This window comes from Saccostrea cucullata, unplaced genomic scaffold (assembly GCF_032062105.1).
Source record: "Saccostrea cucullata isolate Sc308-1 unplaced genomic scaffold, CSIRO_AGI_Scuc_v1 ctg1665, whole genome shotgun sequence".
Taxonomy (NCBI): Eukaryota; Metazoa; Mollusca; class Bivalvia; order Ostreida; family Ostreidae; genus Saccostrea; species Saccostrea cuccullata.
The window spans coordinates 66,299-90,967 of NW_026923101.1; the positions used below are offsets into that span (position 1 = coordinate 66,299).

Below are 24,669 nucleotides of genomic sequence, written 5' to 3' on the forward strand. Positions count from 1 at the left end.
AAATATGTTGTCATCAAATTACATTTTATACTTGAATGTACTTTTTTTTCTTTTTGAAAAATACTTTGTTACCTGTACCCCTGTCCTGAATTTATATACTGTAATATTTTACATTATTCTAAGTATCATTTATTTAGAGAGTTTTGAGTGAATAAATGAACCTGACTTGTGACCTTTTCTGAAGATTTTTTTTAACTTACACTGAAAACTGATGGCTGCAACATAAGCAGTATGACCTGCAGCAACATACATTGCATGACCCAATCTGATGAATATGAAGAGCATAAACATGACAAGAATGTAACACTGTACTGCGACTTTTAAAAAATCATGAAAATGGTGGCCACATTTATTCTTTTCTAATTAAAGAAGTAATGAAACATTTGAAATTATAGTTCAATTTTGAATTTGTGGACAAAGATGCCTCCAGTAATCTTTTTACTTTAAGCCCTAGATCATTCTCACAAATTCCTTTGTAAGCTATATGGTGTCTCTTTTGTCCTTGGTGCCAGGTCCCTGAAATGCCTCTACTGTGTATGAGATATTGCGCCCTCTATTGAAAACATCTGGTATATATGATTACCTTTAAAAATGACATTGTAAATCATGATTTTAACACATAATCTTAATAAATCCATTATCCTTCTTGATTCATAAGTTTGACAATAACACTTACCATTGCAATGTTATCAATGTGTATTAAAATGTGATAAATGTATACCATTGAAATTTTGTAAAAACTTCAACCACATTTCCATCACTTTTTATGCCTGTTGAAATTCAAATGAAGTGATAAGGTCTAAGGTTTGGATGCAACACTCGTTGCATCACTAATTCTCATATTCACATGCTAAATCTAATTGCCTTACTTCAGAAATTGAAGAATCCAACTACGGATTGTAATTTTCAAAATAGTAACCTTTTTTCTGCAATATCTCCTTTACCATATTTATTAACATAGAGACTTTTGCCTGTAAAACTTGTATGACAATTATTTAGCAGCGTACTAGTATATTTCGAATCCTAATCATGTGATTCTTGTTGTAGGGCCTGCAGTTTTATCTTTAGCTAAGGGGACACCAATATCACTCAGTCCAGACTTTTTAGTTTACAATAAGCCATATACATTCTGTTTCTCTTTTTTCAGTAAAAATAAAGTCAACACCTAAGTAGTGATTACCTAGAGAGACATCTCGTTTACTTTTGGAGATATCTTTCTTAGTTAAAGAGATAAATCTTAAAGTAAAAGAGATATCTCTCTTAGTTCATCTTAAGAGATATATCTCAAAGTGAAAGAGATATCTCTCAAAAATGTCTAAAAGAGATATCTCTCAAGCCAAAAAAAGAAATCTTTTTATTGCAAAGAGATATCTCTCTTCATTATTTTATTTCAACTCCATTTGAAATGACTTCTTGCTTTACCGGAAGTAAGCTTTTAATATACGGAAGTACATTTAAGTATCTTTAAATGTTGATATTTTCATGATATTTTACATTATAGCTTTTCTAAACATGACAAGTAATTCAGTGTTTACAAGATTTAAATTAAGTAATAATTGATAATTTCATAAGCACAGAAAATGCATTCCATTGTATTTGAGATTTAATGCTTTCTTTCGGTTTCATAAATGTTAAACTTTTATTATTTGTTGTTAAATTCAAACAAGGGATTTATAGCACTTTTATCTACATAGTACATATATTATTCTTGGTATTGCATGCTCAGTGTGCTTTTCTTATAACAGCGAAATTGTTCCAGAGACTTTACTTCCTGTTTCGATTGTGTTTTAGGGGGAGAACTAATTATTTTATTTTAAGGATATTACGGGAAAGGATATTTCTTTCATTAAAAAGATATCTTTTTAGCTCTGAAAGATATCTCTTTTTGAACATCTAAAGAGATATCTCTTATTTTAAGAGATATCTCTCTAGCTTTAAGAGATATATTTCTAGCCTATAAAGATATCTCTCTAAGTAAAAGAGATATCTCTTTTACAAATAGATATATCTCTTTTGTTTATAAAGACATATCTCTAATTAATGTATGAAGATATCTCTATTAGTCAAATAGATACCTCTATATGCTAGAGAGATATCTCTCTTATTGAAAGAAAATTTATTTCACGAAGAAATAGTAAAAGAGCTTGTCATAATTACAGGACTTATCTTTCTTACCTCTAATTACAAAAAAAACGTGCGATCTTTTTCCACTTAGAGATAACGGACTGAAAACCTTGTCCTGAGACAGTTAAAATATAAAATAGTTTTTAAAGTAATTTTTAAACGTCTCTAATTTTTTTGTCCGTCAAGCAATATTCTTCACATTTTTATGGAGTAAATAAAAGAATAAATAAATTAATACAAAATGTTTTCACAATAAAAAAAATCTTTTTAACTAAAGTAAATATCAATTTAAAGTTTTTGCACTTGGAATTCATACATACATGTAAAATTTTATAATGCAAAGTCCGCAATCTTTTCTTAAAGGATGACTGCACTTAACACTGTGTTTTGGGTTGTTGTTTTTTTGATCGCTTCTGTTGCTTTTAAATCTTATTTCACTTTTATATATTTACTACGGTAGTATGTTAATTTGACACATAAGTTAAATGTAATTTTAGACTGTAATACAAATAATTAATTTCGTATTTTTTCTCTTTACAGTTTTCCAAATATAGAGAATTTACACTTTCCAGCCCTTGACTAAACATTTTGTATGAATTTAAGGTGGAGCAAACATCGTAAGAATGGATCTAAAATTAGACTGGATGAATAACAATGGCATGTATAAAAAAAAATTAAAAATCTCTATTGTCCATCTTGCTATTTCTTCTGTATGGCACAGGTACATGTACATTATTTAATTACAAAGGTTTAAAACGTATGAGCCCATTCATGTAAGTACAGAATATTTTAAATCGATGGCTAACTATTTAACGTGTTCGAGTACACTGTCCTAGTAATCACAAAACATGCTACCTATAAGTCACGTGACGGAATTAAGTATTCACAAAAGATATCACGTGGTGAATTATGATATTCAACGTGTCACAACCCTTGGTTACAACAGAATGAATGAGTGTTAAGAAAAAGCATTTTTTCCTCCGTTTAACCATGAGCGCATGTTTGTATCTCAATCTCTTTTTAACACAACATTACCTTTCCAAATATACAACTACTGTTAAAGATACTTGGACACAGATTTGAAGTTAATATTTTCTATAAAATATTACGACTTATATATTTGAATAGTATTTCACACAAAAATTAATCAAAAATCTTATTTCATTTAAAAGTTATTAAAACTTCAAATTTTTTGGCGGGTTTGATTGACACATCCTTGCACTTTCACAAATTTTAATTTTACTCTTAATACTCAGGAAAAGTGGCAATCTTGTTGTGTATAAATGAAAAATATTGAAACTATAATCCAAAAAATTCAGAGAAGACATGTTCCAAAGAAAAACAAACACACAATAAATTGTTAGTCCGTGCAGTTGTGGTGAGAAGACTTTGATGATTGAATGCATCCGGTGAATCGTAAACATCAACAGTAACAGAGCTCGTGTCCTATTTACAAAAGCTGTGTACATAAAGGCCGGTATACACGGTAAGAATTGTAATATAAGATTTGTTTTATAATACAAAATCTTACTGTGTATACACTCTTAATACAATGTATCATAAGGTTTTTCGAATCTTATAAAACTGTATTAAGAATAGAGAAATGCTCTTTTTCCTAATACAAGTCTTAACTTACCTATCAATTTTGAACAATGAAATCTAATGACACTAGGGGTCATCCTATTTTTATCATTACTAAAAAGCACATGATAAATAATAATGGTCGACGTTACAAGTAAAGACATCGAAAAACTCTTGGCTTAATGGGAAGAGGAAGAGGACTTCTGGAATATATCAAGCAGTGCATAAGTTCGATGAAAGACACTGCTATCAGAGCCTCATCCTCCATTTTTATTACTTTGACAGACGGTTGGAAAAGCACGTTGGAATAGTAGTTTATTTACAATCTTATAATTAAGACATGTATAAGTGTGAGTACAGGAAAGTATTATGATACAAAAATATTATAATACTTGTATTATACTACAAATCTCATCGTGTATACCGGTCTTAACACGAGTGTGATCGATTTGTTAAACTCTGTACACAACATTAAGCTCGGAATGACGATACTTGTGAAGGTGTTTTGCTTTCTTACATTTCTACATTGAATAAAATTATTTTTCTGGATTAAAGTTTTTTAATTTCTCATTAATACACAACAAGATTGCCACATTTCCTAAGGATTAAGAATGAAGTAAAAATTTGTGAAATTGCAAGGATGTATCAATCAAACCCGCCAAAAAAAATTTTTTTTTACTTTTTGATGAAATAAGATTTTTAATTAATTTTTGTGTGAATGCTATTAAAATAAATAATTCGTGATATTATAAAGAAATATTAACTTCAAATCTGTGTTCTGTACCTTTAATGGTGGCGAACTCGAAGTAGACATTGCGCAGCCCTTCAATCACGGCCAGCTTCTGCCGCAGTGTATCGAAAGGAACGCCGACCGGACGCATGCGCCATGCTTTGATCCGATATCGTCTGCAAGTTTAGCTCGTTTAGCATGACTGGAACAACCTCTCGGAATTCTCTAACTTTTCTGCCAACTGTACAACCACAGTGGAAGGCATTCTTCTTGTGGTACGTTTTCAGAATAATGGCGAATCTACCTATGTTCGGGTTTAAATAGAGTGTGAATGTCGGTGCCTTTTGAACGAGGCTTCGTCGGACAGGTGTTTTGAGATGCATTGCGGCGATCTTGTGACGCCGGCTATCGGCGAAATGCGGCGAAACAAAGATTTTTTTTTTAGTTTTCAACTATGTCAGCTTACACAGATAAATATATTTTCTATGGATAAGAAAGAGATAATTCTTGCTGAATTTTATGTAAGGTTCTCATTTTCTACTCAGATTAAAGACTTTTTTATCCTTGTGAAGAATAGAGTAGTAAAGTATAAAAAAGAGACAGTTTGAGTGATCATAAATTTCTTTTGCATAATATTCGTATTTTCTTTGCCTTTATAGTTGTATAATAAAATATTATTCTCACTGGAAATTTTGAATAAAGATTGAAGTTCTAAAATTCCCATTACTCTATAAAAAAAATTATTTTCTACTTTTTTTTGTTGTACCTAATTCCTCTCGGAAGAGTATATGTATTTGAAAAGTAATAGGATTTTAGTTAAATATTTAATCATGCATTTTATTGATAATTTAAAAAAAAATATTTATTGTAAATAAATCAACAAATATGGAAGACATATGAAAATTAGTATTTATTCAATAACATTAAAGGATATCAATATATTGCTTAATAAATGACAATAATACTGGACATGAAAATTTCCCTCTAAAAAGTTCTATCACATAAAAAGACTTTCTTTATGTTTCCTGTACTATCCCATCTTTTTAGCTTCTGATGCAAGGGTGATAGAGGGTCTCTTCAGAGGTCAAATTCGGAACAATTCTAGACTCATTCGCTTCAACAATATACGATGATCTTACTGGTAACGATTTGATTGGTTAAAAGAATTTGACTATAAATACGATTAGACAGTTCTAGTGATTTGCTGAATTTCGTTTTGTTGTAAAATGAATATGATAAATTTAGATATGTAAACAAAAACAAAGCAATAGCCTTGTTTACATTATAAAAGCCTTCGGCTCAGGTGAGCTACATAAAAAATAATTGAAGTGAAAGTATCAACATACTGTGCTTTATGTTCTGTGTGTATGTGGTTTGGGAGAGGTTATTGTCAAATTTATGTCATCCGCCTCTGTTGGGATGGAATAGCGGGGGGAGCCTGGGGCTGAAGCCTCGTGTCCTCAAAGGACCTGTTAGGGTACATGTATTCGTGATTTTCCCCCTCTTCAATGTTGATATTCTTTTTCGTCGTTGGTTGTCTGTCAGGTCTATCTACTGTAAAAAAATATATACATGTAACCGGTATTCAACTAAAAATAATCATACACCCGTTACCATGATAAAAATTATACTGCGAGAAATCAAGCTTCGTGGAAGAAAAACATTAATTCAGTAATAAATGTATGTCATGTTGTAAATTTTGAATTTAGCAGATGTCACTAAATTTATAAAAATAAAGTTGACTTGTCATGTAAATTTTTCCTGGTAAACTAAAAATTTACACCATCACAGATACATCGCAAATAAAAGCATATTTACCTGTCGTTCCGCGCTTTCGCCTTATCACACATACAATTATCAAAATAGCTATCGTCGCTACATCCAAAAGAGCTAGACTAGTTATCACTGCAATAACTGTAGTCGACAGGCCCGCTCCCTCCTCCAACGACGGTTGTAAAGAGAAGATAACATCTCTGGAGTTACAGGGGTACCTCTGTACCGCCATACGAAGCAAACTATCCACCGCCGGCATGTTCTGTTCGTACATTATCTTATTTATGGCCATGACGTCAGTAATGATTGTGACAGATATCCCAGAAGACTTCACCCGAGTATTCCGGAACTTCAGCCCTTCAATTTCGTCAGTGATCATCAGATAGTTTTGGATGTAGTTCTGGTCCACCACACATCCCCTCTGGTTTGGTTCAAAGTCTATCACTTTTCTGTAATTCGTTGAAGAGAAAGGCTTTTCAAGTTCTTGGAAAACTTTATCAAAATTGGACACGTTGTATTGTGTTGGGACAACTCGTAAATATGGGTACGTTTGAACTTGGTTTTCGCTGAGTCTTAAATCCCATTCCTCTGCGTCTGTGCTATGGGGTTCGGCCTCTACAAGAGCACTAGGACACCCCCTTATCAGCAAGCTATTTACGTTGTCTGCGAAGTCAGCTACGCCTTTCACATACACTTGGATTGCGGAGAGATACATTTGTGGAAACGTGATTTCCATATTATTAACATTTCCTGAGGTAGGTCTTCTGGTAATGTGTTGTAACGTCTGAAAGTCTGGACTGTTTCTATCGATGTATTCCACTGAATACTGGTTTGCCAGATAACTCCTTTTCGTTCTGATTGAAATTGTGGTTATCATGACATCGACGCCAAAAGACACAAAGTAACGGTTTTCAAAATTATTAAAGACGCCAAGTATGCCATTGTCGGGGAAAATGATGCCACTGCAGCCTAAAAGAAAAAAATCTCAATGTCTAATATAACTGCCTCGTAGAGAGTTCAAAAGTGATGGAACATGAAAGTTTGATGAAAGTTTTATGAACAATTCCTCCCACACTCTATACATTTGTATCACCTTACTCTCCGCTTATAAAATAATCTGCGTCTAACTATACAATGAATGTTGAATATTTTTTAAAATTAATAAATCTAACCTCTCTTGGCTTTGTGCGGCACTGGTCCCTTTTCTTTTATAGTGACCATTCCGTTTTTGTTGGACAGTAAGTGGGACACTGGTTGACCCCAGAATGATTTTCTGTCCACGGCTGACACGACCTCTATAAAGACGGTGTCTCGACGTCTCACCACGCTCCCCGCCGGGTGTGTTTTACTATGGAAGGAGAACAGTGCAGGGTAGATGTCAATTTCTAAAAGAAAGCACTTCAATATTTTTAAACGGTGTTTCATGTATGTATTTGGAAAAAACGAACAGTATTCGAGCTCAAAAGTCCATTAAACATTACAAAACAGGAGCAGAGCAAACACGGACCTCTAAAAAATCAGAGGTGGGATCAGATGCATAGTAATTAGAGGATATCTATATTGTATGATTTGATATTGAATTTATTCAACGAGTTGAAATGGAGTATATTCGCAAGTTTCTTAAGGAATCACTGTCTAGTTAGTATAGTATGTCAACACAATACATGCGCAAAACAAAAGAGGTACTCGTACGAGGGTGATCCAAAAGTAATGTCAATGTGTCCATATCTTTAATATTTGGCGTCATATTTGTATCATTATCAGTCCGTGGGTATATATGTCATGTAAATGTAGAACCACGTATTGAGTGTTAAATCTTATTTATTTCAGAACGAGACAACATGGTAACACAATAGATCGTACATGAGATTTTTCGTATTCGATTAACTCGTACTTTAATGCTGTACTGCAGAATATCAAATATGACTGGATGTGTTTCTAAGGTCTAATAATGCTAGGTATGGATTCTTCTGATCAGCATCACTCTTGTTTATCGAGCGTTTTATAATATTAATCACAACATTCTCGGCTTTGCTGTTGGATTGCGGATAATTTGGTGAAGATGTTCCGTGGTTGAATTCATATATTCTCGAGAATTCAGCAAATTCCTGACCATTAAATGGTGGTCCATTGTCTGAGGTTAGTTTGTCGGGTATCCCATGTCTTGCAAGGTGAGCTTTCAATTAGCTGATTATGGTACTACCAGTTCTACTGTATAGACGGTCAACCTCGAAGTAGTCGAAGTAGTAGTCTACTGTAATTAACTAGTCTTTGTTCTGGAACTCGAATAAATCACACGCAATGACTCGCCAAGGTCGAGTTGGAATTCTCTTACTAAACACTGGTTCCTTCACTTGATCATTTGCATACATGTTGCAAGCTTCACATTTACTTATAAACAGTACAATTTGTTTAGAAATATTTGGCCAGTAAAGGCTTCATTTAGCTCTTCGTAGGCATCCTTGAATTCCTATGAGAGAATTGTGGATCCTTTCAAGAAGGTGACTGCGTGTTTCTACAGGAACTACAATCCGTTCACCTTTTTAAATGAGTCCATTTTGAACAAGTTCCTCCCGAAATAGAAAGTATGTCGAAAATTCTGTATGAACTTCTACCCTCGTCTTATGCCATCCAGTCTTAATCACTCCTTTCAGCATATCCATAGTTTTATCTCTTTCTGATGCCTTTAATTCTGATTTCCGCAATGCACTGCTACGACACTGGTAGATACTCCTTATAGTCTACATTGTGTACTTCCATGGGGTCCTTTTCTTCTAGGTCCTCTGGCTGAGCTTTCAGATATGCTCTGGATAAACTATCAGCAAAGTAAATTTCAGTACCTCTTTTTTAGAGTACTTCATAGTCAAATTTCTCAAGTCTCAGCAACATTCTTTGTAGTCTCTTTGGTGCACGGTGTAGATTGTTCTTGTGTATTATCTCAACTGGCTTATGATCATATTCTACTAGAACGTATCTACCATAAGTATAATTCTCAAATTTTCCATTCCCGAGAAAACTGCGAGTAACTTTTCAATCTGAGCATAGTTGCATTCAGTTTCTGTTAGTGATCTTGATGCATACATAATTGGGTGTCCCTCTTAAAGTAGGCAAGCTCCAAGGTCCGATTTGGATGCATCACACTGCAAAACTAGCTCCTTGTGCTCATCAAACAATCTAAACACTGGAGTGTTCTATAAAACAGTTTTCAAATGCTTGAATACCATGGATATCTTCACTCTATCTAAAATGTGTGTCAGATTTCAGAAGGCTTCTTAAAGGTGCTGTAGTTTTAGAAAGCTGTGGCACAAATCGTTGAACAAAGTCTGTCATCCCTAGAAGTCTCTGCACTCCCTGTCTGTCCCGGGGAGTTGGCATCTCTCGTATTACTTTCACTTTCTGCGGATCTATGCACAGGTCAATTTTTGAATTGAAAAATCCTAAGTAAGAGAGAAAGACCAGTTCAGTTTCATTTTCTCCTTGTTCAGTTTAATGTTTCTCTCTGAACATCTCTGCAGCAAGGCTTCCATCTTGCAGTCGTGGTCGTTTTGAGCTTCCTCGTTATTGTCTCCACATTCATAGATCAAGATGTCATCATGAATAGGTTTGATTCCGTCAAGTCATTCTAACGCCTCTTCCATGCGTCTTTGGAACTCCTCGGGAGCAGGTGATATCACGTCATGTAATATTATTTGCACTTAACTTTAGAGAAACATGTACCACACTATAAGGTGCACGTGCTTGCGGGGAAATAGTAATTTCTATGACGTGAACAGTAAGTGTATGTTGCATTACAGTTCAGTAAGTTGTAAAGAGTTAAGAGCCTGATTCAGTGGTCTTGGATCAATACATAACCGAAACCGTCCATTTGATTTAGGTGCAAAAACAAGACTCGAGATCCAGTCAGTAGGAGTATTCACATCTTTAATGATCTTTAACTGTTCTAGTCTATCTAGCTCTTGTTTTAGATTGCCTTTGATAGCGATTGGCACTTAAACCTGGATAACAAATAATATTTTGAAAAGTATAATTCATAAATTTTTTCTGGACTAATTTGTTATAAATTCAGCTTCACTACAGCTTCACTCATTTTAAATTTTGTTGATTTACGTGGACTAGTAGCAATTTTATTGAAGTTGTGACATGACTCTAGGATCAACCCTCGTATAAGTAACATGTAAAACATGCGTACAGACAAACATGCCGCACATAGGGTTTAATCCCCTAGTGCTGCACTGCTTGACAAGTAAGAAAAAAATGCGAAATACATGTATAGGTTGAAATTCTGACAAAGATGAACATGCAATTTAAAAAGGCATACCAACTGGTTTCCTTTCTGCTGTTCCCATATCAAACCTATATTCGTATCCGATTGAACTTAAACCAGTTGCAATGTGTCTCAGAATGTCACGACCCTGTCCTATTAGTATTTGAATCCCTTTGATTGGTTCAGTTCCTCTGCCCTTTAAGTTGAAATAAAAATTGTCTGATCATTTAACTATAACAGCTCCTTTTTATAGCAATAAAGCAGTTCATGCAGTTCATGCATGACTATAAGTATACGTCAAGGTAATTCAGAGAATCTTTGTCCCCGCTTAAAGAAAAGAAAAGCATACGCAAATAGATGGGTAGGGATGGGTAAGGGTCTATTTTATTTAACATTCCGTCTCCCGCCTGCCCTTCTTAAAGTCCCATGCACCTTCGACACCCTCCTAGAAATGCACATGCTTTTCATTTTTCTTTAAAGCTATATTTATGGCTTATCCGAGCTGTGTAAGCCAATAACGACTCTTTTGTCGATTTCCAAAGTTTAATAAATTAATCCAATTTACAATTTTCCGTGATCGTATAGTTTTCGAATTTGAAAAGTGATTCGTATAGACCAATGCACAATAATGTTCACTAGATCCGTCCCAGAATGTAAAGAGTTTTAAGACTGAACTCCAACTAGCAAAATTTATCAAAAGTCCGAAATAATGATTCCCAGAATAATATTTGAGAATAAAACCGGGAATAGGAATAAAAGCGGGAATGCTCTTTTCTGACTAAAACAGGGTATTTTGTGCTCAGTGGGAATATCCATGGTCCCGGATATAAAAATACATTTCATCGGCTAATTCACCATCACCAACCACCTACGCTTTGTCCGTAGGTCTGTCTGTTGACCTATGAACCCCAACATGGCACCACCCTCTAATGTAGGTAAATGCATGTTACTAATATTTATGGGCTCAGTCCCCAATTATGCACCACAGGAGTTCTAGCCTTAAGCTCTTTTACTTATTTACTTCAAAGTTCCCAATTTTATTGCTCTTAGTCAAAACTCTTAATAATACCATTGTATTTCCGTTCAAATTTTATTACTTACTATCGATAGGCTTGATTTGTCTATTCGGATCAATTTCATTACAAAATGATCTACCAAATTATAGTGCATTTGAACAACAACAAAATCCAATTTGTTTTGACAAGATAATAATTGTTTATAAAATTAAGGTCCTTTTTCCAATTATAAAGTCACCGAATCTGCGTCACTAATAATATACATTCTGATTTAATAAATCTTTATCTCGTTTTATTTTAACTGCTAAAAACTAAAAATGATTATGTTATTAATATTGTCTAAGTTTAAAATGTTCACACAATATGTCTGTGCTAAACCCTATAGGTTTACAGCTGAAACGTAAAAATACGAGATCAAGTCAAATAAATGTAACTGAACTAACACCTATATTCTGCGCAGTCATTATTTTTAAGGATAGCACCCAATGTTAACCATGCTAAGGTGTCACACATTATACATCTATTGACTGAGATCGAGGGCAACATGCGTTTTGTCGGATCCATGGCAGAACCAAACTGTATGCTTGAGGCCGTTAGGCCGACAAAACGCATGTTGTCCGAGAAGATAGTCAATCAATGTTTTGTTATATCTTTTATAATACATGTACTTTGTACTGTCTTTCAATTCGTCATGTAACCTCACGTCCGACACTTTTGAAGAAATGTATGGAGATAATGAACAGTATTCAATATCAAAATCCATAAACAATACAAAATAAAAGCAGAACAAACACGGACCTCCGAAACATCAGTGGCGGGATCAGGTGCCATGGAGGAGTGAGCATCCCCTGCTGACCGGTCACACCCGCCGTGTGCTCCTAGTTATGATCGGGAAATAACGGGAAAATCTGCCGTCAATTCAATGTATAACTAATGGACTAACAATTAGTATGATAAACGTCAGTCAGCATTTGACTCAATGACAAATTGTATTTGTCAACAAGGTCATTGTATCGATTATAAAATTTACAAAATGATTACTTTAAACAAGACTTTTGATATTCTTGTTTCATCAACTTGCTATTCAATAATTTACCTCGCTTTTTTTTAATACTTTTATCTTTTTTTAACATTCCTAATTTTTTTCTTGATCGATCTAAAGGCCTGTAGATATAACAAATAAGTTAATCGAAATGAAAAGTACACACCATTAACCTGACACGCTGAAGTTGACCAATATCTTTGTCGGCAAAGGCTCCATGATACCAGGAAGTCCGACCATAGTATCCACCTTTACATAGATTGTCCATTTCAAACTTAGCAGTCCCTGCTGTCCCCTCCAGATTCACTTGATATTGTGGAGGATTGTCTCTTCCAGAACAGTTTATCTGCAAACTTATCACATACGACCGATCTAAATTTGAGGACGAAAAAAATATAAACAAATTTTTAAAAAACTATCATTTAACTTTTAACTTAACATTTCTGATAGATAAAAAAAATATTGTTATACCCTTATAAATAGCTTTCTATATATTTATTACTAATAAAAAGTCCAACAAAAGAAATGTTTATTACATCGGTCTAACAATTTCACTGTTGAATAGCTACCGGTCCAACATAAGAATTGTTAGACAGCAACGTCACTGATACGTCACAGGTAATTAAGTAAGTAATTAACAAGTAATTAATTAACGACAATATCGGCGACACGGAAATAGCCCATGTTAAGGGCTACAAGAGATGTTGCTACCAGCAAGGTAAGGGAGAAGCGAAGGATATGTTTTGTGATAATATAGTGAGTACTGATTAAATCTTTTAAAGTGAGCACTGAAGGGTATAACAAAACAGTTATAGACTGGGATTCGGGCAACATGTGAATTGTTGGACCCGAAGGTGAAAATGTTGCCCTTGGCCTGCTGCCTCTTTAAGTCCTTTAAGTACTCAGGTCCTCTAGAGAATGAGTAAATATACCGGTATGTGAAATATAAATGTCCTGGTATCTACTGTTCAAAAGATAAGGCCAAAGTAAAAGTTTGGAATTTTTGTCTAAAAGTGGGTCAAACTCGAAGGTCAAGGACAAAAGGTCAAATTTAGTGGTATTCAAACAAAGTTCTTGTCACAAGAGATACACATGTGAATGTGAAATTCATAGCTCCACTAAATCAAAAGTTATGGGCAAGGTAATTGCGGCCAAACAGACAGACAGACAGACTGGCGGACACAACAAATACTATATTCCCCGAAACTTTGTTTACGGGGGCATAAAAATGCAAGTCAATACATAATTTACAAACAGAAAATGCATATTTAAAACAAGTGATATCCGCAAAATCTCTAAGACCACAAAAGAAGTACTACATGTCGGCCACTAGTTTCAAGTGTGCAATCGGGTGTAACGAAGTCGAAGGGTTTATATACTCTGACGGTGACTATTTATGGGAATAGTTCAGACGTAAAAATTACAAGAGACTCATTGGCAACATCGCTCGCTTGACCACTGTGGCTAAGAAAGAAGCAGACATCAGTATTACTGAAAAGTTTAAACCCAAAAGTGGTCCCATCCAATCCTTAAAGGGAAGAAAGTATGACTTGAACAAACTAGAATCTACACTAAGGATGCTTGCATATTTGTTTGACTACCTTTGGCTTTATTTTCCTTTACATTTGAACTTAAATTCTGCCCCCTCCCTAACCTCTAATCCACCCTGCCCGACTAAAATATGACCAATCATGGCTTTGCTGTCCTTGAAGTATTTTACCTACATTGTATATATTCCTATGTTACACTTTGATCTGCCATTGGGGCCCTACCCTACCCCCAGGGGTCATGATTTGAACAAACCTGAATCTCCACTATCTGAGGATGTTTCCAAGTAAATAGGATCTATATGCTGTAATTGTATTACATTAGGCGTGTATGCTATTTGGCGGAAATTCAATTTTCAACATGTTAGCGTAGGTTTAATTTAGCGCTATCTGAATGTGCTAGTTGAAAATGTACATTGTATGATATTCAAGACATTTAGCGATGTACTTGAATTAGCAGACTCTGATTTCCGTCAAAATCGCTAAATAGAATAAACCGCTAAATTTAATACTTTTACAATATTTCATTGTAAAACTTTGACCGGCCATTGAAGCCCCCTACCCCCAGGGGTTATAAATGGAACAAATTTGAATCTCCACTACCTGAGAATGCTTCCAAATAAATTCAATAATGCCTTTGCTATTCTTGAGAAGAAGACCATTGGCCATAATAATAATAATAATAATAATAATAATAATAATAATAGCCTTTATTTATCCAGGATAACAGAATTAGCATAAAGCTAGTTTTCATTGTGGTCCGGCATTAAAACATATTTACAATCACATATGGATATTCAAAATTAACATCTTAATATAAGATATAAAAGTTCAACACATACATATATAAACATGAAGAACATATATTTTATACACTCAAACATTGGGGGAAAATCCATTTTAAAAATTGAGTCTGTTAAAATACTCAGCGAGATACACAGATTTAAAACTATCCACTGACCTAGAATTTCGAACATTTTGTGACAGTTTGTTCCATAAAAATGCAGATGAATATCTAAATGAACGTTTGTAATTTTCTGTTTTAGCTCGTGGTAAATACAATTTGTTTGACATAAAATCATTTGACCTGATTTAGCGACAATTGACATCTCTTGTATATTGAAACATTCAAATAATCTGGCATTTGATTGTTTAAAACCTTAAATAGAAAAATGACCTGTCTAAACATAAAATAATCTTTGATTGGCATCCAGTTTAAAATAATAAAAAGGTAGTAGGAGTTAAAATATTTCGAATGTTTAAGAGTATCTTAGCTGCCCTCTTTTGAAGTTTGAATAACTTTTCTAAAAAAATTTTGATTTTTCACATTGCACCAAACAGTGGAACAGTAAGTAAAATGCGGAAATACGATACTAATGAAAACTTTAATTAAAGCATTTTGTGGCATAAAATGATTCACTCTCTTAAGCACAGCAAGTTTTCTTAAAATTTTCTTTGAAATAAAAACAACATGAACGTCCCAAAATAAGGTATTATCAATATAAAAACCAAGTAATTTGGCCTGCTTCACAAATTCAATTTGAACATCATTAAAATTTATGCTAAGATTTCTACATTTTTGCAAGCTTTTGGATGTGCAATTAAGCATGCAATGCGTTTTTTTTAGATATATACTGAGCTTATTTTTTATCATCCATTGAACTCTAGATCTTCTTGAAGTTTTTACTCAATAACGTCGATACATTTATCGCTTACATCCTGCGAGGTGTCGTCTGCGTAAATTGTAACTGACGAGTTTTTAAGACATTTTGAGTAGTCATTAATATATAAAATAAAAAATAACGGTCCTAAAATTGACCCTTGAGGGACACCTAAAGATATATCTTTTTCTTGAGACAGAGCACCTCGCCAACTGACACATTGCTTACGATTTAAAAGATAAGATTGAAAAAAATTAAAAGTATTTTCACAGATTCCAAATGACCTCAGCTTGTGTAAAAGAACTTTATGATTGACTGTATCAAAGGCCTTACGCAGGTCAATAAACAGAACTCCTGTAAGTTCACCGTCCTCCATGTTTTTAAACCATTTATTTATTAGATTGTCTAGTGCTGTTTCACATGAGTAACCTGGCCGAAAACCTTATTGACTCTCAGTTAATTATTAGTTTGTTCTTTGATAAATATTCTTAAAAAGAATTAAAAACATGACGCTCAATAATTTTGCTAATGACTGGCAAAATAGATACGGGTCTGTAATTATTAACTAGATTTTCATCACCCGCTTTGTGCAATGGAACTACTCTTGCTCTTTCCATGCATCAACAAATGTACACGATGATACTGATTCATTAAAAATAAAATGTAATATATCACCTATATGATTAAAAGACATCTTTAAAAGTTTTACAGACAAACCATCAATACCCGTGGCTTTCAAAGATGACATTTTAACAATTTTATTTGCAATAAATTCATGCGATATCTGGAATTCTAAATGAACCTGGCGGTTTAAGTTGTTCTAAGAAGAATCAAACTGTTTCACTCTTTCATATCCAATTGCTACAGAAAAAATCATTGAAATAGTTAGCCATAGATTCAAAAGATGTTAAAGTTCCACTCTCCGTTTGTAATTGTGTACATGTTGAAGAATTTTGCTTTGATGGTAGAAATTGTTTTAATCTAGACCACATATCTTTTGGTCGATTGGTACATTGATCAATTGCTTCTTCTACAAAGTCCAGTTTCGCCTCTCTGATCTTGAGAGTAACACAATTTCGGCTGGTGTTATAAAGATCCCAGTTCTCCGCTGATTTCGTTTGTAGTGCTTTTTCGTGTAGATAATCGCGGTTGTGCATTTCAGTTAAAATTTCATCATTTATCCATTCCTCTGACTTAACATTCATCCGCCGTTGTTTAAAAGGTAAATGCTTGTCAATGACTTTGAAAAATTGTGCATTAAAAAAATCCAACATTTGATTTACGTCACCACACTTCTTAATTTCATTCCAATCAACCTCACCGAGATCTTTATGAAATTGGTCTCCATCTTAATCCCGAAAACTACGAAATTTTATGTTAACATGACTGTTTGTGCCGCTCTTTATTTTCCTCGGACAGCATAAATTAAATGATGATTGCTTATACCCATATGTATTACGCCAGATTTGCATATATCCTTAGGTTTGGACACATATATATGATCAATGAGGGTGCTGGAGTCTTTTGTTACTCTAGTGGCCTCTTTAATTATTTGAGACAGTCCCTGAGTTTTCATAATATTTTTAAGATTTGAGTTTTTATTTTCATCTACATTAAAATCACCCATGACTATAACGTTCTTATTATTGTGGCCCCGCTCTACGCCCTGGGGGTCATGATTTGAAGAAACTTGAATTTAACCTACCTTAGGATGCTTCCTTATAAGTTTTATCTTTCCTCGCAAAGTGGTTCTTTAGAAGAAGATTTTTAAAATATACCACCAAACTTTTACCATTTCTGAATTATCTCCTCTTGAATAAGGGCGTGGCCCCTCATTTCAACAAACTTGAATCCCCTTCACCTACATGTAAGGATATTTTGTGACAAGTTTGGTTGAAATTGGCCAGGTAGTTCTTGAAAAGAAGTCGAAAATTTGAGAAGTTAACGACGACGAAAACGACAGACAACGGACAAATTTTGAATAGAAAAGCTCACTTGAGCCTTCGGCTCAGGTGAGCTAATAAATTTGGTTTTAGCTCTACTGGTCAGAGACCACAAGAGCTTATGCGATAGTACGTAATACGTCCGGCGTCCGTCCGTCTGTTTAGTTGTCTGTCTGTAAACATTTTTTAATGCTACTCCTCCTACAGTTTTGGTCTGATTTCAATATAGCTTGGCACACAAATAGACTACACTAAGATACATAATTCTGTGAATCGGCCTTTGGGAGTTGAACTATGTTCAACCTCCCTGAGTCGTCACGCGGTTTCCAGCGCAGTAATTTTAGAATAGATTATATAGCGGCCGTCGTGGTGCTTCTGTGTTGACCGATTTACTCCCCTGTGATATTCAATATAACTTCATATACCAGTCTATATAAACTCGCAGAAATGTCCGCAATAAAAATATACCATCTCATTTTTCTGAATCAATCTAATTTTCATACATTATTTGAAAGTAAATAAAATTGAATTTTATTCATTTTATTTGAATGGCATATTTTTGTCATCTCTCTCGAGAAATGACACATAAATTTGATTTACGTATTAAAAAAGTCCCAGATTTTTGTCATTTATCAATCGGTTATCCTCGGCTTACTCAACTACGCTCCATTGCAAAAAGTCCAAGGAACAACGACTGTTTGACAATGACGCGATAATCTAAATAAAGAGATGTAAACAATGAGCGATCTGCTTGATTGTTGATAAATAAAACAAGCTGTACAGAAATCATAGAGAGTGAGACACACACAATCGCTTGGGTGGTGGGGTACTTCGAAATATACACTGTATAGTCTTCTTGTCTATTACGTAAATGTTGGTCAGAACCCGATAGAATCTTCTAACTGGGTCAGCGCGTGTGTAAAGATCCTCTGCAGCCAAGACGTGGATCCAAGAACTCACAGAAAATCAAATTCAACTTTTACAAAACATTTACGTACGCAGTCGCGTTGACCGATATGGATAGAAGGCGAAAACTTTATTTTTTTTTTTCAGTACATTTGTACATTTTTCATTCTACAACTTACTATCACTTTAAAAAAATAATACAAGTCTGATTCGGCGAATGTATTATGTGTAAATTTTTTAAAGAAATTAAAACCAAAACTTCACAATATACAGACAGAATTAATGTTTATATATATACAGAATAAGTTTATTTTTAGTATGCAGATAAAGGTTACTAAAACACCAAAAAATGTGCGCATTGCACGTGAATTTTGACGATCACTAATGGCACAATCGGATACTGTATATTCCTTAAATAAAAACCGTTTGTTCAGAGTTTAGGACTCTTTTTTCACAAAAAAGAAATGAGTTATTAAATCTTGCGTTTATTTTGGACACAAAAAGGGGGACCGTGTGCCCCCTCTAAATCCGGCAGTGCTGTTAAAAGTTAATTCTGAATAGTAAATTTTTTGATATGCAAGTTTAGTTCATTCTCTCCTTTTTATCCCAGGTGGTTAGATGGTCATATCATATAAAGAAATGAGAAGATTTAGGAAAGTCTTCGGAAAGGGTCGGAATTATTTAAAATAGAACTTTTGTCTGCTGTGTGAGTAAGAAGCTGTGAAATACATGTAATGTCAAAAGGAACACTAAGGTTATACCCAACTTCTTTCAATTAGTTTCAGCAATAAAGAGGCATAAACAGACGATATTTTAGATGATCTCAATTTCAAGGCCCAGAAGGGCTATTAACGACAATTATAAAGAATGTTTTGTTGTGGAAACAGTGAAAGAATATTTAAGAACATGATAGTTATATTTTGATATGACAGTTTAAAAGCATGGAAAAATAAATCGAGAAACAGCACATGTTTTGTGCGCAATAAATTATACAGTTTTTTCAATAGCTGGCACTGTAGCTCTCAGGTCTATCAAAATATTTTTTCGGAGAGCTATAGTTCTGCAGCTTATTTAAAAGCAGTCCCATGATCTTCGCTATTCAAATGCAATTGAAATTATTTATAATGTTTTGTGTTGTATCTCTAACAAATTCTAGCTGACTTGAATTTAAAAGCATGAAAATGTTCCTCTACTTTCTGTGAGATCTTTCAGAATACAATGTTCAACTCCTATGAGTACTTTCAATACTTTGATTGATTTCGACAAACGGTGTTGGCGTTGTTACTATAAATAGAAATTTCTGTGAAATTCTTTCAAATGCTACTCCTCCTACAGTTTTGGTCTGATTTCAATATAATTTATTTTTTGTTTGTATTGGTTGATTTCCCAAAAGGCATGCAAATTATTTTGTATTATCTGGTTTGGTATGGGGACACATCCCTTGACGACCAGCTCAATCATCTTATCCATGCAATCCCCGCATGTCCAGTCCTCGGAATCCATGCAAAATTCCAGATTTAATAAATGTACCTTTAATTTCAAACAGTTACTCGATCTTACTGTAACACGTTATGTTTATTCGTTTTGCTAATACGAATTGCATTTATACATTTATGTATGTATTCGTTTTGTCTAGTAATAAATCGTAGTTTTGGTTATCGTTCATGGCTGTAGTTCTTGCCAACGTGCCTGGGGACTTTATATGCACATTGCATTAGTAACCCACTAAGTGAAACATGGTGTCAGATGCGGGATTATAGAAGAGGATTGCAGGATTGAGCAGAACTGTTTTTCTCGCCATATCTTGAGTATATTGTGCATATTTCGATTTCTTCGATTTGGCGCGCTGCATCGTGATTACGACAGCCCGGTCGGGAAATGGCGCTCGAACGATTGACACCCCCTGGTAAAATAAGGTTCAACACTAAGAATATTAGTGAAGACTGGAGAAAATGGAGAGAAGAATTTGAACTCTATGCATCTCTATCGATGAAGGATGCAGAAGACAAAGCTAAGTTACAATTACTGAAATATTTGATCGGCGCTGATGGCAGAGAGATTTACAGCACACTGAAGTTTGATAAAGAAGAAAAGGACAGAAAATTAAAAGACGTCCTCGAAGCTTTTTGACACCTACTGTAGACCCAAAAGAAACGAAACAGTAGAGAGATTCAGGTTCAATATGAGGAAACAGGAACAAGGTGAGACGATAGAAACTTTTATTACTGATCTAAAAACATTAGCTGCAAAGTGTAACTATGGAGAAATAGTTGATTCACTAGTGAGAGACAGAATAGTTTGCGGGATACTTGACTCACACCTGAGAGAACGTTTGTTAAGAACACCAGAACTTACCCTGGATAAGTGTGTCGACATAACGCGTGCAGCAGAAATCACAAAACAAGGAATTAGTGTATTGGACGGCAACAGCAATTCGTTAAGCAGCCATACAGAAAATGTCAACAAAATCGGCAAAGATAAACCCAGTGCAAAGACAAGTGGAAGTAAACATTCACACACAGATAACAACAAACCTTGTAAATATTGTGCCAAAGTACATGAGCCCAAGAAAGAAAAATGTCCGGCATATGGAAAGACATGTCGACTGTGCCATAAAATGAATCACTTCGAAACAGTATGCAGAAGTGCTACCAAGAAATCACAACCAAAGTACAAGAAGAAAACTGTACATCACATTGGGACAGGTTGTTCAGACACTGACAGGGATGATGACTATTCAGTTTGGACCATTCAAGAAGAAAACACACATTCTGCACACTCAGTTTCCAACAGTGTACATGCGTCTATGATAATTCATGGAAAGAAAGTGACATTTCAACTAGACAGTGGGGCCACATGTAACATTTTACCACATAGTGTGATTCCAAACATGCCGCCACTTCAGCCTACAAATTACACCTTGAAGATGTACAACAAATCTACCATAAGGCCTCTAGGAAAAGTACACTTGCAAGTTACCAATCCAAGGAATGGTACCTCATATGACACTGAATTTGTTGTGATGAAGGAGGACTGCATGCCACTCTTAGGAAATAAAACTCTACAGCACATGGAGCTCTTGAACTAGAGAAAGGAGAACATTCTAAGTGTGAGACAGCTGTTACCATCACCTCTCAGCAAGAAGCAGCTCTTCGCAGAGTATCCAGATGTCTTTGAGGGAGTAGGTCGTCTCGCAGGAAAATATCACTTAGTTCTAGATGAAAACATACAACCTGTAGTACATCCACCAAGGAAAGTGCCTATCGCACTGAAGCCATTGTTAAAAGCAAAACTTGACAGACTTCAGGAAATGAACATTATTACACCAGTAAGTGAACCAACACCATGGGTCTCCAGCTGTTTGATGGTCGTGAAACCAAACAAAGTCAGAATCTGCATAGATCCGAAGGACTTAAACAAAGCACTTAAGAGGAGCCATTATCCACTTCCTACGATAGAAGAAATACTTCCAAACCTTTCTTGTGCAAAAGTATTTAGTGTTCAGGATGCACGTAATGGATTTTGGCATGTTGAATTAGATAAGGAAAGCTCTATGTTTACTACATTCAACACTCCATTTGGACGATATAGATGGTTAAGGATGCCCTTTGGTATCTCGACTGCACCGGAAGAGTATCAACGTCGTCAAGATCAGGCGGTAGAAGGACTACCAGGTGTCTTGAGTATTGCTGACGACATATTGGTTTATGGTGAAGGCGACACAGAAGATGATGCCATTGTAGACCATGACCAGAAACTGAAAGCACTCATGAAGAGATGTGAACGAGGACTTGTGCTCAACAAGGACAAACTAAGACTTCGTGAGACGGAAGTGAGATTTGTAGGACATCTCATAACAAAGGACGGTTTGAAACCCGACCCTGAGAAAGTCAAAGCGGTGAACGGAATGCCGAATCCAACAGATGTCGCGGGAGTGAGACGCTTCCTGGGATTCGTTAACTACCTAAGCAAGTTTCTACCGAGTTTGAGTGACATTTGTGAGCCGCTACGAAAGCTTACTGTGAAAGACACATTGTGAAGCTGGCACGAGATTCATGACTTAGCAGTAGAGAAAATCAAAAGATTGGTGACGTCAGAACCAATTCTTAGCTACTATGATCCAAATAAGGAACTTACCTTACAATGTGATTCTTCGGAGACAGGATTGGGTGCAGCACTGCTACAGCTTGGGAAACCGATAGCATACGCCAGCAGAGCCCTTACAGACACAGAGACGAGATATGCCCAAATAGAAAAGGAACTTCTCGCTGTTGTGTTTGGATTAGAAAAGTTTCATCAGTATACGTATGGACGAAACGTTACAGTCCAAAGTGATCACAAACCCTTAGAGATCATAATGAAGAAGCCACTTTGTACAGCACCGAAACGCTTACAGAGGATGCTGCTTCGACTGCAGAAATACTCAACAAAGCTAGAGTATCATCCCGGCAAGGAAATGCACTTAGCCGATACGCTTAGTAGAGCATACTTTCAGAACAGTGATCGTACAGGTGCACTCCTAGATGAAATAGTTCATTTCACACATCTACAGCGGACGGTAGGAAATAGTCTTCAAGAAATCAGTGACGAAACTCGACGAGTTAACACATTACAGGAACTCGTTCATGTAATACTTACCGGATGGCCCGAAATGGTATCTGAGGTCAAGGACATAGTGCGGCCATATTTCAATTTTCGAGATGAGCTAGTCGTACAGGATGGAGTTATCTTCCGCGGAGACAGAATTGTAATACCCATCAGCATGAGGCACGACATGTTATGCAAGATTCACAAGTCTCACATAGGAGTGGAACGAAGTCTACGTCGTGCGCGTGAGAACTTATTCTGGCCAGGCATGAATGCAGAGACCAAAGATTTCATCAGCCGATGTGACATATGCAGATCGTTAGATGACAAACAGTGCAAAGAGACACTTAAGTCACATGAAGTTCCAGATAAACCTTGGGGAAAGATTGCTTGTGACATTTTTACATTTGATGGCCAAGATTATCTGGTGACCGTTGATTACTTTTCGAATTTCTGGGAAGTTGACCACCTCTCCCGTTCAACATCGAAAACCGTTATCAAGAAACTCAGAGCTCATTTTGCGAGATACGGGATACCTTACTCTCTTGTCAGTGACAGTGGACCGCAGTTTAGCTCAGATGAGTTTGCTGAATTTGCTCACCTTTGGGAATTTAAACACATTACGAGTTCTCCAAAATACCCTCAGAGCAATGGCAGAGCCGAGCAGGCCGTGAAAATGGCAAAGAGATTGATGAAGCGCGCAGTGAAGTCTAATTCAGACCCTTATCTAGCCTTACTGGACTTTCGGAATACACCTACACAAGGCATGGGAACAAGTCCAGCACAACGTCTCATGAATAGGAGAACGAAAACATTATTGCCTACTAAACAGTCGTTACTAGAGCCGGAAGTTCCAGATCTGAAGGAGCAGGGAAGGACGCTTGTGAGACTGAAAGAATGACAAGCACATTACTACAATCGTGGGGCCAAGGATCTAAAACTATTGAAGATTCAAGACCTTGTGGGCATTGCACCACCTGATGGAATCAGACAGTCAAAAGAATGGAAGAAAGGGGTAGTGACCAAAGTTTTACCAAATCGCTCTTATGAGGTCCAGTCTGATGGTCAACACTACCGCAGGAATAGACGACATCTAAGACCCAGCAAACATCAGGAACAATCGGAAAGTGATGATACAGCCCTTGAGGATTACCGACAGATACGTGTCGAACAAGAGAAGCCAATTCAAATCTCTGATTCGAAACAGATGATTGAGTCCGCAAAAGAGCAGGATACATTAAAGGCACCGCAGACAATCACCAGATCAGGACGCGAACTGAAAGTGCCCATCCGATTCAATGACTATGTAAAGTAACATTGTCAGTGCATTATTTGTGTTTATGACAATTTATGTTTGGTAAGTTGTGAATAGGGCATAATAATCCCTGGCTTACCAATTTTGAGCAAGAGCTCAAATTGTTATCATCTGTACTGTATTATGTCTGTATGTGAAGTTAAAAAAATCATAATTCATACATTTTGCATTTACAAGTCA

At 35.5% G+C, this 24,669-nt stretch overlaps 2 protein-coding genes across 4 annotated transcripts in view; both read right to left on the minus strand.

The window, feature by feature from the left end:
• Nucleotides 1-24,669, minus strand: part of LOC134263164 (uncharacterized) — a 98,136-nt gene that overhangs the window by 4,336 nt on the left and 69,131 nt on the right. The gene's annotated exons all lie outside the window — the stretch shown is intronic.
• Nucleotides 5,651-24,669, minus strand: part of LOC134263170 (uncharacterized) — a 64,951-nt gene continuing 45,932 nt past the window's right edge. Inside the window, exons 13-17 of the mRNA XM_062745482.1 lie at nucleotides 12,697-12,902; nucleotides 10,527-10,668; nucleotides 7,381-7,593; nucleotides 6,254-7,177; nucleotides 5,651-5,989 (exon numbers count right to left, since the gene is read on the minus strand). Of these exons, the coding sequence (XP_062601466.1) occupies nucleotides 5,832-5,989; nucleotides 6,254-7,177; nucleotides 7,381-7,593; nucleotides 10,527-10,668; nucleotides 12,697-12,902 (1,643 nt within the window). The 3' untranslated portion in view covers nucleotides 5,651-5,831. The remainder of the gene's footprint in view (nucleotides 5,990-6,253; nucleotides 7,178-7,380; nucleotides 7,594-10,526; nucleotides 10,669-12,696; nucleotides 12,903-24,669) is intronic.